This window comes from Polyodon spathula, chromosome 19 (assembly GCF_017654505.1).
Source record: "Polyodon spathula isolate WHYD16114869_AA chromosome 19, ASM1765450v1, whole genome shotgun sequence".
In the NCBI taxonomy this organism is placed as follows: Eukaryota; Metazoa; Chordata; class Actinopteri; order Acipenseriformes; family Polyodontidae; genus Polyodon; species Polyodon spathula.
In genome coordinates, this window is record NC_054552.1 from 33,039,699 (window position 1) to 33,054,948 (window position 15,250).

At 37.4% G+C, this 15,250-nt stretch overlaps 1 protein-coding gene across 1 annotated transcript; it reads right to left on the bottom strand.

Moving 5' to 3' along the window:
• Positions 1-4,246: 4,246 nt before the first annotated feature.
• Positions 4,247-13,984, bottom strand: LOC121294894 (CTD small phosphatase-like protein 2). The gene is made up of 13 exons (XM_041219062.1): positions 13,800-13,984; positions 9,322-9,530; positions 8,819-8,957; positions 8,361-8,510; positions 7,706-7,921; positions 7,403-7,493; positions 7,185-7,296; positions 6,976-7,062; positions 6,372-6,434; positions 6,160-6,239; positions 5,800-5,926; positions 5,564-5,659; positions 4,247-5,433 (listed from the first exon to the last, which is right to left on the bottom strand). The coding sequence occupies exons 2-13, from the start codon at positions 9,505-9,507 to the stop codon at positions 5,353-5,355; spliced, it is 1,428 nt and encodes a 475-aa protein (XP_041074996.1). The 5' UTR covers positions 9,508-9,530; positions 13,800-13,984; the 3' UTR covers positions 4,247-5,352.
• Between the last annotated feature and the right edge of the window lie 1,266 nt (positions 13,985-15,250).

Below are 15,250 nucleotides of genomic sequence, written 5' to 3' on the forward strand. Positions count from 1 at the left end.
TTAATTAAGATGTTAAATAATTTATATGTTATATATATATATATATATATATATATATATATATATATATATATATATATATATATATATACATACAACACCACCACACTCACACTTTGCACGTAGTTACATGCAGAACATGTCAAACATACATGAAAACAGTTCTGCTTATTTTTATTTTAGAATTTCTACTACGCCCTTTTGAGGAACCACTCCAGACTGAGAGAATGCACTTTTCCAATACGGTGTGCATTGTGCGACTATACAGTACACAAGTGCCAATGCACCGCCGAGAACAACTCTGCCTATCTAATGTTATGACGTGTTCTGTAGTGTTTCAATTCACGAATCTTGTATTCTGCAATTCGCATGCCTATTTCGCGAAGATGACTTATGATACTTGACACGCATGAGTTGCAATGAAGAAATGTTGCCTATGGAAAACCCCATGTAAAATGCCTGATAAAGTAACGTACAACACATACTATTTTATTCGTGTTCTGGTTCGTTTACGGTGGTGTTTTTGAATCTCAAGCAGAAACACGGATCTAGGGTTACATCTTTAACTGCGTTTACTTGCTGCAGCTTGCGATGACACATGCCAAAGTAATCTGCAAAGAAGTGGCGAGCCAGATTTACTATGGATAACGGTATATTTGTAAACTTTGACCGGTAGAAATGAAAGTAACGTGTATAGTTACTATCAATAGTTCTGATAATCTGCTTGTCACTGGTTGGAACTGTTAATAGAAGGTTTGACTAAATAATTCACTAGTCTGACATTAGTGGTTAACAGTTGTCTGTTTACCTCCTTCAACTGTATTTGTTTGCATGGGGAAAAAAAGTCACACATTTAGAGTTTTCAAGAGTTTCCCTGGCAGTGTCAGCGTCAACTGCTGCCCTGCTGAGCATGTTAATAGCACTGTCAGTCGTATCAGGTGACCGGTGTCATTTTCCGACAGTCACTCAATGGCGAATTAAAATGGCTTTGTACTCTGATCTGCTACTATGTTGTACTAAACAACAATCAATTGGTATACAGCGTAACTTAAAACCATGCTTCGCCTAATAGTAACCATATGGATACCACTTAAACGTGAGTTTCAAAAGCCAAGGTGTGTTGACTGGTTTATATTTGTATTCAATGTTTACATCTTTTACAGGTTTTTTTGTTGTTTTGTTTTGTTTTTTTAAAGACAAAGGCTTGAAAATGGTATGTTTAAGAACATAAAATAAGTATTTGTATTTCCAAGTACCATTACTGTTTGGTATAAGACAGTATAGACTGCTAGAACGTTCCTAGAATATCACATTAGCCAAAATGACAAGTAGAATCCAGCATATTTTTATCAGTTTTAAAACTTACATTTCTGCAGGAGATAGAAATGTGAAAATCTAGTCCCTCTCTCCTCTTTCTCTCTCATTCTCTCTTCTTTATTGCAGAGATTGCGCTCAACGAGAACTAAACAACATTTGCAGAACACAGTTTAAAATCGTTAGTGTTCAAAGAAACAGGAATCACTTTGTACTTCATTTCTCTACAGGCGTTCATCCAAGCTGTAGAAACCTTTTTAAGGAATATAACCTGCCTTAGCTGAAACGTTTAATTACATGGTGCTTTTTGAGGTTAACATAACATTAGGTTATGAAAAAAAGCACTTTACTTAAAATGCAAAATCAACATGAAAAGGTATAGTGTGGATGAAAGGGGCAGACAACACATCCAAAAACATGACAGGGCGTTATTCCAAAATGTCTTACACTTGTAGCTAGCTTCAGGTCATCACATTAAAAGAAAATGATAAGGTATCTGGCTATATATTGTCTAAAGGATTTATCACTGATTATTGAAAATAGAGAAAGAATATGCCACGTTTTTGATTTTACAAGTGAGTTTGGCTTCAATAAAACAAATCGAGTGTCATGACTGTCCACTATCCAGGTTTCATATAGTTGTTTAGGGGTGGAGGAGATAAACCGGAAAATCAGTCCAATACCACCAATCGACTCGAAGAGAAGCAACACCATTACAACACAAGCTCCGACCAACCCAAACAAATAAAACAGGCACAAGCTTGCTTGGCTTTGTAGTTCAATTTTTGTCCAGTTCTCAGAACTTTTTATAACCAAATCTCTTCCAGATAATTGTCTACTCTAGGAATGACAACAGTGTTCCTGCAATTGGACACATTTGGGGTAGCACGACCTCGTGACCATTGTTTATTAAAACAAGTTTAATTAATTTGAACAGTACGTTTGGTACAAAGGGTTAGAGAATAGCAAAATGGCCTTAGTCTCCCAGGCCAGCCCTAAGCGCTACAGCTATTGAAGTGTACACTATCCCCTGACCAGATACATTTTGTAATCTTTCTACTTGGAAGAGACATAACTATGGGAGACAGAAGTGCCTGCGACAGAATTCTGTAGCAATTACCCAAAAGAAAGAAAAAAAATCACAAAAGAAATATGGTTTACAAAGTTATACAGCTATTTAAAAAGGTCATGTTATATACATTTTACAATTAACAGAATATTGGCAAGCAGCAGGGTTCTAAAAAATACATTATATATGTCCCCACATGTTGCACACCTGTTGAAATGATGTAGCTGTATTTTTTATTTTCCTGACAACTTTTTACACTTAATAAAACTTTAAAGTGTTTCAAAGCTCTCTGCAAAATGGCCGCTGTAGTGCTCTGGGGGGGGGGGGGTCTGTCCTCCATCTAAATCACTGCAGAAATGTGGGCAGTAATCCTTACAATATTAGTGCACTAGAGCCATTTAAAAAATCTCTTTGAAACAGACTTTAAAAAGTTGTGAGGATGTTACTGAAAAGAACAATGACAGATATGTTATTTAAAGTTGTAGCAGCACAGGGGCACATGTAACACTATTTCAGAACCCCGCTTCTTACTCTTTCAGGTGCTCTGAATGGTCCAATATATTTTTCACATTTATTTTAAAGTTAATGACTTTAATAATTCTTGCAAGCAAAATACACCATTTTAAAATAGAAAAATCTGAATTCTGAAATGCAATTGCTGTCTTTCTGCAGAAAAAAAAAACTGCCATGACTGATTTTAATGAAGAAATTCCCCACAAAAAACAGGCTCATTTTCACATGCTACAATTTTAAACAGTTCAGTGACACAATGTGCTACCTACACAGATTATAGTACAACACTCTGATGAAAAGTAAAAAACTTCATTAATACACTGAAAAAAGACAAGTCATGCCTCTCATTTAAAAATACAAAAATGAAACATTTTCTTCAAAAGATTTCCCTTATATTAAGATTTTTTAAAGTGAAGCTGCATGTATTTTGTACAAGAAAACTGGTAATACACAACATTAACTTCCCAATCTTTGTCATAAAAATCTTAGTTCTTTAATAAATCATACAAAACCAAGCTCTTTAGAAAAGTGCTGTTTCATCTATATTCACAGGGCGAGGGAGGGGGGTACAATACAAGCCTAACCGTCCAGGCATATTAATGCAGTCAAAAGAAGCAATGTGCAAATGACCTTTTAAAAGCTTCAGAGACTCATTGTTTTTAAATATTCCTGGAACTCTTGGGCAAAACTGAACACAAGAACATGGCCGTTGTAGTGATAGCGTTTTTCTAATACAAATTACATTGACATTATAGTGAAAAAAAAAAAAAAAAAAAAAAAAAAAAAAAAAAAAAAAAAAAAAAAAAAAAATCCCGGAGTCCGTTCATGTTTACACTGCATCAGAACCAGGACTCAAAAGAGAGGTTTAAAACCACAGTGATAACACTTGCTGCACTGGTGCTACCTGGGAAACTAGCGCCTTCGATTTTACTTTAGAAAAGCTTCTTATGGGTTTCAAAAACAGGCTGGCCAACAGTGTGCACTACATTTTTGGCAATGTATATTTTTGCTGTTAGTTTTAGTGTCAGAAAACTTAAATACTCTACTCTTGATTGCTACATTGATTTTCTAATGACCAATAGGTGTCACAATCATATGCTCTACATTACAGTGAATTCTTGTGTTTTATATAAGTTCCAATTGCATTTCAGGTATGGATGACAGAATTAATAAACACCAGGTTTCAGACCCTCCTCTAGTGTCACTGCAAATGAGACTGTGTGGAGCATAATGGCAGCTTTTGCATTACACTCGGTGAATTTACAGGCAGGGTTCAGTGCATTGAATGAGGCTAGGAACAGGTGGAAATTAAGGTGAAAGCAAAAGACTGGTCAATAAAGGCAGCAGAGCACATCAGAGCCCATTTATTATATTGTTTTCTTAATGAGAACACTTTAAAAGCAGGAGAGACCAGTTATGATAAAAATACAGACAGACATTCTAAAACAAGGTTAAAAAAAACAAAAACAAACAAAAAAAAAAAAAAAAACACAGAACACACAGGCAAGAGAAAACATTGTGGTAGTCATAGACTAACCATTTTCTCTTTGGTTACTAGATTTAAAAATAAAAAAACACACTATATACAGTATGTATGTTACCATATATTGAAAGTGTCTGTTTTAGAAGTTACCAAGTTTTAAAATTCTGGGTTTCAGCAACAGATCGCGCTCATAATACTTTCTTCTGCCTCAGTATACAAGCCATCACTATGGTTTAAACTGCTTTTTGTTACCTATACAATATTTTTTTTTTATACATAATTTTAAAAACTACAGTAGAATATTGCAGAAACAATATAAATGCATATCTTGGGACTAAAACTATAGATTTATTTATTTTTAAACAAATATACAATATGCAGGCAGACAAAGCAGAAAAACAGCCATTAAAATACATATTGGGGGGGTTGGGGAGTGATAAAATGCTGGCTATTACCAGACTTTCTATAGAGCGACTCCACTAAAAAGGAATGCATAATGAAATTCTAGTCTAATACATGTAAATGTAAAAAAGTTTTAAAAACCTGGACAGGGAAAAAAAAAAAAAAAAAAAAAAAAAATAATAATTTACTGGCCATTCCTGTTGAAATGAGAGTCTGAAGTCATCAAGTGGCAACAAACCTACGTTGAGCACCAAACTGAGGGAATAGTCCTTCTCTTCATTGGAACATCACAAAATCTTCATATAATACAGTCTGAAACTGCTGGTGGCCGAAACAGAACACTTCTGAAACTTTGTCAAAAAATAATAAGGTTGCACCGCTAATGGATCCTTTCTGTTCTGGCCTATCATATGTATATATTTCTCTATTGTGAGATTCTGTCTCTCCATAACCCTTAATTGCCATTTAAAATCAGCAATATGGGGGTACAAATGAATTTCAACAGTAACGGCAACCCTCTAGTTGTAGTCCAAAAAGGGTCCTGCATTTCCCTCCCCAGTCAGTGATTTTTTTATTGTCCTGGCACTCCGTCTGGGGGAAGTAAATCGTGCAATCGAAACCGCTCTCTGATGTGAGGTCTAACATCCTCATTCTGAAACAACAAAACAAAGTCGAAATTAGCTCCAATATTGAAAACAAAAAGTGACACTATGGAAACACACATACAAAAAGTGCAATTGTACATTACCCAGAACAAACAAGGTTTAAAAGTCAAAACTCACTAGTTCCACAAGTTTATCCAGGAAAGGAACCAATTTCAGGAGCTCGTTGTCATTTCTATCCATAAACCAACTCTCAATAGGGATTCCATTGGAAAGCTACAGGAAAACACAAGAATTACTTTCTCCACCAAAGAATTTAATATTTTAAAATGCAATCGCTCGGATAACTGGTGTGCATTTAAAAAAAAAATATTTCGACCCCTCTCAGCCAATCAAATTATACATTTTATAAATACCTGGTATGCAAAGGCCTGTGGTGAATTGTCAATAATGATCGTTTTTGACAGATCCCGTCCAAGAATATTTAAATCCTTGATATAATTTCCTTGAACACAAACACAATGTTCACGGAAAAGTCTGTGCCTGTTGGGTAAAAAAAAAAAAAAAAAAAAACCACCACATCTGTTAACTGTTCTCTACAGGCAAGGCAAGTTCATAGACAGCTAGCACATGACTGATATGCTTATACTGGCTCTACCACACAGTTCCTATTTTATTTAATTTATAAAAAATAAAAATGTATATGCACTGTTAAAGTAAAATCTTTGTTTTCTGAAAAAAGCTACTCAAGTCCTGCTTTGCATTAGAATATTTACCTGACCAACTGCTTTTTAGGGTCCAGGATGTTAAGCAATTTATCTGCATATACCTTCTTGGAGGCAGTGAACAGGATTATCTGTTAAGAGTGAGAAGGAAACAATTAAATTTAAATGCACTCATCATAGCACTTTTAGGGCATTCAAAAAGGTTATTTTAAACACCAATACTTCCCAGAAATGACGAGCATGAAGTAGTTTCGCAGTCTTACCTCGTATATCTGGGACATGCGCTCAAGGAATTCTCTGAAGAACGGCCTCAACCGCACGTACACCTAGGCAAGTCGAAAAGTGAAATTAAAAAAAATGAACCGCCAACTTCAATTATTTTAAATCTTCCGACCCAAAATATAAGGCGTTCAAAATGTAGATACTTTGGAAAGTATCTTATTAAAATAGTCAGTTACATTGAACACGTGATGAAATTCATCAACACAAATGTAACAAAGTCTCAGGCAGCAAAACAAAAGATACGTCTAAGTTAAGGAACTAGATAAAGTCACCCTCCTAAATCTGTCAAACTTACCTTGTGCATTCCACCAAGTCTGTCAATGTTTCTATGCCACACAAGCTTGCACAACCTAGTGGCTGTTTATTATTATGCCTGTCAGAAGAACCACCAGCGCTATCACTTTCTTAAAGATGTGCAATCTGGTGACTACCAGCTGATACTACTTTATTATACACAGGATTATTAAATGAAACTATGTACTACCTTTACACCCGTTAACAGACCCTTCACTGTTTCATATAACAGAACCTCAATTAACTTTGCAATTATATTTCAAATACATGCATCTAAAGTCTTCATAGTACCTGGTATATAACATCTTGGAAAAGGACTGGGAAAGTGAGAGCTGCATCCTCAAGCTCATTCAAGCTACAATGCACCAAAGTTTCATCCTGGAGAGGAAGATAATTGTAACTATAAAAAAGAACACTGCATGGAACAGAATATTGTCACAAAATAGGTCTTGTTGGTTTTGAGCAGTAATGCATTTCACACATCTGTCACCCACACTTACCAAGTCCAAGACTAAAGAGAACTCGGGTGTGCTTCTGGTCTTCAGCGGAAGAGCTGGCTTCCGGTTCAACTGTTCTTCAGTCAGTGGTGGGACATGCTTGATGAAGAAATACCTACAGAACAAGACCATAAGGCATAGGAAGATATTTTAAAAAAGGTCATTTTTCACAATAAGCACAAAGATAGTCAAGTGGAAGTCTCTGTGCACTGCACACTTACGGGTCAAAGACCTCCCAGTCCTCCTCGTACGTTCCTTCAGGGGGAGCTGTGGATGCTTCAGAGTAGCCCCCATCCAGAGTCGATCCTGGTGCTAATAAAAGAAATAAAAAGAAAGCATGTGTTCAGTTAAATTAGAACAAGCAAAAATGAGAAAAACTAACTTGGTAAGTTTGAATGGACTGAGCCATCTTGTGGTTCAATGGTTTAACAAGCTATAAACATTTGTTTTGTTTAGGTCAACCTTCAATTCCCTCCGAGCTGATCTTAAATTACTGCACTAGCAATCTCATACATGCTCCAGACCTGTTAATGGGGGGAGGTCCGCGTCAGATGTTATCTCCCCCTCTTCTGAACCGTCGTCTGTAGTGGACCGCAAGGGTACAGTCTGGTTGGAGAATGCGGCCCCTTCTGTTGAGGTTGCTGTGCTGGTAGGGGTCTCCTCTCCCTGCTCCATATCCAACTGCTTAACAATCTCTTCGGCTTCCACAGCCTGCCCCGGAGAGTTGGAACCAGATGTTCCTGGGAGGAAGAGCGAGCAAAGAACAACTGCTGAAAGCTTTAAGGTTCTCCAACTTACCCACAACTGTAAACCAACAGCAGTGGAAAACACACCTTACAAACATCGAAATGGACACAGTAATTCGGCAGATTGCCTCTCACAAATACAGTGTGTGATCTTCATGATGGCCAGTTTAAAAGAACCAATGCACAAATATTTACTACCTACCCCAAAAATTGTTGAAGGAAACTAAAAAAGAAAAAATCCAGCTGATCAAACATTTAACTTGGCTTATAAAAAATAAATTGTTCAAGTCCCTACACATTTAAGGATGACAGCAGCCTTAAAAACATGGACATTGAATTTAAAATTGCATTTTTTATATATGCATGGTTCTAAAAATGTAATTAATAATGGCCATTAATTTTATAAACCAAGCCATAAACAAATGCTTCTTACCATTTTTATTTGTGGATGAGAAGAAGTTAAACACCGGTGAGAAGATGGTCCCCAGCAGCGTAGTCCTCGGAGGACTCCCCACTGTGTCAGGGGAGTCGTCTAACTTCCCATTAGGCTTCACATGCTTGTTTGAGTTGTGATTTGTAGCTTCTAAAAACAGAAATGAATGAAAACAAAGAAAATCTAAGCAAGAGAAAGTGTTTGCCATTGCAGATATTAACTTCTTGCCTCATGCTTGCTTTCAGACCATGCATTATGTTTTGCTCGTTTTCAAAACCACCAAATATTTGGACTCAGGATACAGTCTACTAGTACTGCAAGGGGAGGGGGGGGGGGGGAACAAGAGGCACAGTATAAAGCATCCTTACTACAAACCATTTCAAAAGGTCAGAACTCCTACCCCATCTGCCAATCAAAAGTATACAACAGGGACTGTAGGGCACATTTACAGCACTTGCCTCCATTTACTGGGCTTTTCCGTCGAACCCGGGAAAGCTGTTTGCTGGGCAAGTCACCAGCCTGTGGGGTTGATGATATCAAGTTATTATCCAGGTCATGCTCAAGTCGACTCCTCTTTGAAGGATTTTCTTGCTCAACCTGAAAACGCCAGCAATAAAAATTGAAATATAAAAACCATAATACAACCTGGTTTACTACAGAAAGTAGCCAAAAAATCCCTCACAAAAATGCTTAACGCATCAGATGGTGAACTGGACCCAACATTTGAATCTAAAACTGATTAAAACAAAAAACAAGATACAACTAACTCCCACTAAATAAAAACATTTTGTATAACAGTCACAGGATGCTTAAGGCAGAAAGAAGGGAAGGGCAAGGTTTCCTGTTGCAGAAACACTCATCAGGTTTCAATGAAGGTAGTCACCTGAAACAAACTGTGTACAGTAGAGTGGTACTCTTTAAACACACATGATCAGATGAAGTCAGTAAGTGTTTAACGTACCTTTGCAGCATTTCCCCTGATAAATTTTTTGATTGAAGAAAGTAAGCCCGTATCATTTTTCTGTGGTTTTCCTCCCCCCTCTTGCACACTGTCTTCAACCTCAGAGTGTTTTCGCTTAGTTCTCGAAGCATGGGGCGTGAGAACAGGGTTTGACTGTTGAGAAGTCTTCCGCATTCTCAGCCTCATCTTCTTAAGTGTCACATGTAAAACTACAAGGCAGTGAGAGAAATCGAATCAATTCAGCAACGTAATTACTATACATGTGGTCTCTTGACCTTGCTGATTGTCCAGAGGGCCTCACTCATAACATAAACACCAAACAGTCCACAGAGCTGCCCAAACATAAGCTTCAACAGCAAGCACAGTACATTAACCCGTTAAGGTCAATCAGTTTGATATTAGGGGCTTTCTTTGTCACTTGTCCTTAGAGCTCCATTGCTAAAATGGCAAAGCCATTACTGTTCAAACCCAAGAAAACCACAACAATTAAATCACACAAGAATTTGGGACCTTGTGGGAAGAGCTAAACTCCTTCCTGCGGATTTAAGTGTTAGATAACGAATGCTGCCCATGTTTACCTGTATTAGTTTTTTTTTGTTATGCAGTAGATAGACAGAGAGACGAACGACCAAGATATAAAAGGAACCCCCACTATAGTAAATGAGGTTCTAAACCAACACTGGACTTTTGACTGAGCATACTTTGTTTGACAAACTCCAAGTTACGGTTTGAATTTCAAACTCTGAAGAAAGCATTCAGAGCCCCTGTGTAACATCTGGTTGTAGTCAAGAGCCCCACCCCCCCCCCAAACCCAAACCCAAACCCAAACCACAACCTCTTATTGTGGCCTCCAAAAGCTGAGATTATGTATCTACTGAACAACTACCTCATCAAGACGACAAAAAAAAAAAAAATACCACTCTGACGCCAACAAGGAAATATGAAACCGTTTTAAGTCGAACAGTTTTTCTGTCCTGCTAAGAGCTGAAGGCAAGAATGTTTGTGGAGAGAAAAACTGCACTACAAGTGAGGACTTATGCATGGTTACAAACATAAGTTGTGCAGCTGTAATCATCAACAAGTGTAATGGAGAACAGCCAGAGCACACCCTTATCTCCCAACCCCAAACAGGGTCACGGAAAAGTTTTTCAGATGTATGAATGGAAGCCATGTTTTTCTACAGTACACCAGATTCAGCAATTAGAAATATTTGCATGTTGACAAATGTTTATCACTAGGCATTCACTTCAAGAAATGCAATTATGGATTTTGAAGCTATGAATTTTGAAGAGCCCATCTTTACTTTTGCAATGACCTGAACTACATTAAAATTGTCTTCAAAATAATTTTTGTTATTTCCTTATGAATGCAAGACTCGTATTGAACAAGGCAAAAAAATAACACCTCTTACAAAGTCCTATAAATACTTAAGATCAGTTAGAGTACACCACAAAAACAAAAAAATCATTGTTGTTCTACCCCTAAACTAATGGACCTCAGACTTTTTTAGAAAGCCCCCAACTTTGACAAGTAAAACTTAAATTCAAATTTTCCTCAGGTCACTTGGTATTAATCTGTCCAGGCATGTTCAGGGATTGTCAGACTGCCAATCTTAAGTATTAATACAAGTACTTTTTATAGGGTTATATGCATACCACTCATGCAATCATAATTACAGTATAACCATATGCGTCTACAATCCCTAGCACACCACTACTCTAACACTTTATACTTTGCATGATGTGTCAGTACATCAATTTATAATTTTGTCTCATGAAAAAAAACAGTGGATGACTTGGTTGTGATTTTTACTCATTCAAGAATAATTTGATATACTACAAAAGTAGCTACATATTGATTATAGTCACATATGGATACAAGAAATGTGCCCCTCTGGCATGATGCACTAATTTGATATAGCCAAACAGCAGATTCAATTATGTCATTTGTTTTAGCTTAACATATTATCTATAAATGAATTATAACATGCTTGTAATTGCCTGGAACTCCCTTCAAAACAAGATGTGCCATTCATCTCAATTCTGGACTGATGAGTTTTAAATAAAAATCACACCAAAAGCCCATTACACAAGAACTTACACATACCAGAATCTATTGTTCTAATATTGTAACCTAAACTGAAACTACTAAGAGTACAGGCAAGGGGATGCAAGTGTAACATATATTAGGATTAATAGTTTTTGCGAATACATTTTAAAAATGAAACAATTAAAGATGAAGCCCCGAAACAAACTTAAACCTGGCAAGCACATGCGGTCATTATTCTCCACTGCTACTTACCAAATCTCCCCAGTGAGGACAGTCAAATACTACAGCCTATTTACTGAGACAAAAGCATGGCTCATCTACAGTCAGCTATACTGTCAAATTATGGGCAGCGTCATCAAACTTTAAAACTATGCTCACTAAACTGAAATTGCACAAAAAAAAAAAAAAAAAAAAAAGCCACACTACATTTTTTACTGTTGCTTTTGCATTGCAGGAGATTAATATGAATTTCTGCAACAAATTCATACCAAGAAAAAAAACTTTCAGTTCTGACAAACACTGCCCACCCACTGCCTAATTAGGCTTCATATCTGAGCCAAGTTTCCAAACTACAAGACTACCTAAATCTTTGGCATTTAAATTAAAGCTTTATCCTGCCCCTCCAACACATACACTACCGCTTAATCTTTAACATGAAATTAAATTGTATCTATCAGACACTAACCACCACTTGGGATACCATTCTGCTGCTAAAAAAACTAAAACAATCTTATTGGCAGATTTAAATGGTCACCTTGGAAGAAGTGTATTTAAACTCTATAAAATATTAAACTTATTGGAACAGTGTTGCATTGGTCGTGTGGCATAGATGAGAAATCTGCATATCAAAAATCACAGGCACACCGAGATCAGGAAGCTACTATTAATGCCACCCAGATCAACAAGTCATGTTGTGAAAACCTCTCAACCACCCAGTATCTGAGGAAAGCAATACAAATCTGTGAGGTCAGACTAACTGATGTCCAAAAAGTTGTCTTGCTGGTATGTGTTACATGAGATAATCAGGCAGTATGTGTCCCAGGTGAGCATCATGCTTCAGAACAGATCAGTACACTGGTTGGGTTAACCAGCAGTAGTTGGGTAACACTTAGGTGTTCAACAAGTACAAAAGTAAAGCTGATCTTCCTCAGACTCCTGACTGAGCTGTGACACTGAATGCATGCTTCAAGTGAAAACTTATTGCGGATGGGGTGAGGGAGGGGGGGAACGACACAGTAAATATTCATTAGCACCATATAATAAACGAACAGCTTTTTCTGCCACGAACAAACTTTGTAACCTTTCTATTTATTAACGACAAACTGTCCACACAGAATCTTACTCTTAGACAATGCTAAAAACTTTAAGAACATGCCATTAGGATTGATACAAATGTATACAAGCTATAATGAAACACATAACCTTGATTAACTACAATCAAGGTTTGGACACCTGTTACAAATAACTAGGTAACTTTGGATATAACTTATAATGTACTGCAAAAATAAAATAGGAAAGGCCTCGTCATAAGGAATAAACTGAAAGTTAGTCACAGTTCAGCAATCTTGTCAGTGGAGTCGTCCAGGATAAAGCGCTGGCATGCTCAAATTGGAAGAGTCCAGCGGAGCAGAGCGCTGAGACTGAGCCACGCCCCCTAAACAAACCAAACACCAAATCCTGTGAATGCAGCGCTGGAGATAAACTAAACTGTATTTGTATAAAACATGTATTAATATCGCATATTCCCACTCAGAAGCAGCGACTGTTCATATTGAATATCCAACACTACATACTGGGTTGTAATGGTCTTTTAAAATATATATATATTTAAAAAAAACACACACCACACAGAACACACGAGACCCAAACATTACAAAGAGGTGGGCGAGAAATGCGAAGAGGATACCGGTAGGACTTCAGACTCAAGCCCGGGGCGGGAGATGAAAAAACAGGCCACGGCCTATCCAAAAAAAAAAAAAAAGGCTTCTTTTTTTTAAAAAAAATAAAATCTTAAAACAAAGTAGTTATTTTAATAAAATACAACTTCACAGCGTCATGGGGTTCATACAGTACATAAAACCCCATGAGATTAAACAAGTGGCAGTCTCCGTCGTAGGCTGTATTTGCTCCAAACTAGAACTTGTTAATACATATTAAATGCGGTATATATACAGAAAAATGTCAACGAGAGAACAGAACAAAAACTAAAAAAACTGTCATGGAAAGAAAAAAAAACGATAACGCGGATTCCCCCGCGTTTTCCTCCTGAAACAGCAGGGTCTGCGAGTGCACAAAAATGGTTACGCTCGAAACAGATCGGGGGAAAGGCAGAGATTTAAAGACGCTGCACAGACCTGCCTGTGAGGTAATGTCAGGGTAAATATGTGCAAACAGAAGCACTAAAAGCCGCGGCACTGACACGCACTTACTTGCCCAGAGCTACTGCGTCTCGTCCCCGAGGTGGCTGTATTAGCTAGACCGCTAGACCTCGTAGCAGAGACTGGCGTGTTTACTGACAGGCTCTCCGATCCTCCGCTGGTCCTCCAGTCGCCATTTCCCGCCTCCTTACCGACCTGCAGCACAGACTCTCTCAATGGCAGAGACCCGGATAGAAAGCGATCCCACGCAAGCGCAGAGCGAGCGGCCCCGTCACCCTGCTCCGCTTGCTTTACACAAGCAGAGCGCGGCGTGTGCTGGATTGCAGCACGCTGGTCTCTCGTAGCCCTGCTAGCAGTCCAGCCGCATTCTCCACTGTGTATGTTTTATTGTGTTGCGGTTTGGGTTACGATAACCGTTTTTCGACATGGCTGTGATGCTCTCGAAATCGGGTGCACCCCAGTTCAATATTATGGGCGCTTTTGTAGATATACACTGTACGTAAAAATAAATGTGTGGCACCATAGGTCGCATTTGGCATTAACCTCAGACCGTGACGCCCTCAGAATTACCGAGGAATGACCTAAGGTTTTATAACACGCATTGGCAGATGTTGGGGGTGTTCTTTACAAAGCCATCAGTAAGTATAGCAGGTTAACAGCGCTACACAGTAGTGACATTGTTGTTAGGACCATATGGCAGTGATGGAACTTGACCCAGTAGAATCACAGAACACAGCTATGCACGAAAGGCTGGTTTTCAGTTGACCCAGTTAAATCTGGATATTTCCACAACATTAATTAAAAAGCTTGTGCACGAAGTGAAGTTTAAGGCACTACAAACATGTTATTAATATTAACCGTGTTAGTATGGGCAAAATGTTTCTTTTTTTGACAAAGGGTCATTTTAGCAGAACTGTTAGGTTTGATATTAGATTTTACACAAAACTCATACATGTCATACATGACTACTGTATAATTCTGCATTTTGCAGATGTTTCATTTGGGCATGGATGACACGTTGTAGTACCTCAAACTTTAGAGTACATGTGAACATACTCACATTAAAATACTCCAGGCTTCACTGACAAGCCATCACTTGACACACAGCTGCATGTTTGACACCAACATTTTAGTGTAAAAGTTAATATTTTACAGACTGTCTTTGGGTAGATTACTACTACAATTCCATATCAGGTGCAAGTTAAACATACATACATATACATATACACACATATATATATATATATATATATATATATATATATATATATATATATATATATATTATATATATATATATATACACACACACACACATACACACATACATATATATATATATATATATATATATATATATATATATATATATATATATATATATATATATATATATCCTCATGTTAAACCTGCCTGCTTTGTGTAAAACACACGCCAATATTCCAGGAAAGAATAACGCTTCTTTTCATCCTGAGAGTCCTCAGAGTGCTTCTGCTTGACTT

What these genes read in the sequence shown, in the direction of transcription:
- LOC121294894 (XM_041219062.1), bottom strand. Translation starts at nt 9,507, where the DNA reads ATGAGGCTGAGAATGCGGAAGACTTCTCAACAGTCAAACCCTGTTCTC. An exon ending in GAAAAGCCCAGTAAATGGAG is followed by an intron (nt 8,511 to 8,818) that starts GCAAGTGCTGTA and finishes TTCTGTTTTTAG; the next exon opens with AAGCTACAAATCACAACTCA. An exon ending in GGACCTCCCCCCATTAACAG is followed by an intron (nt 7,494 to 7,705) that starts GTCTGGAGCATG and finishes TTCTTTTATTAG; the next exon opens with CACCAGGATCGACTCTGGAT.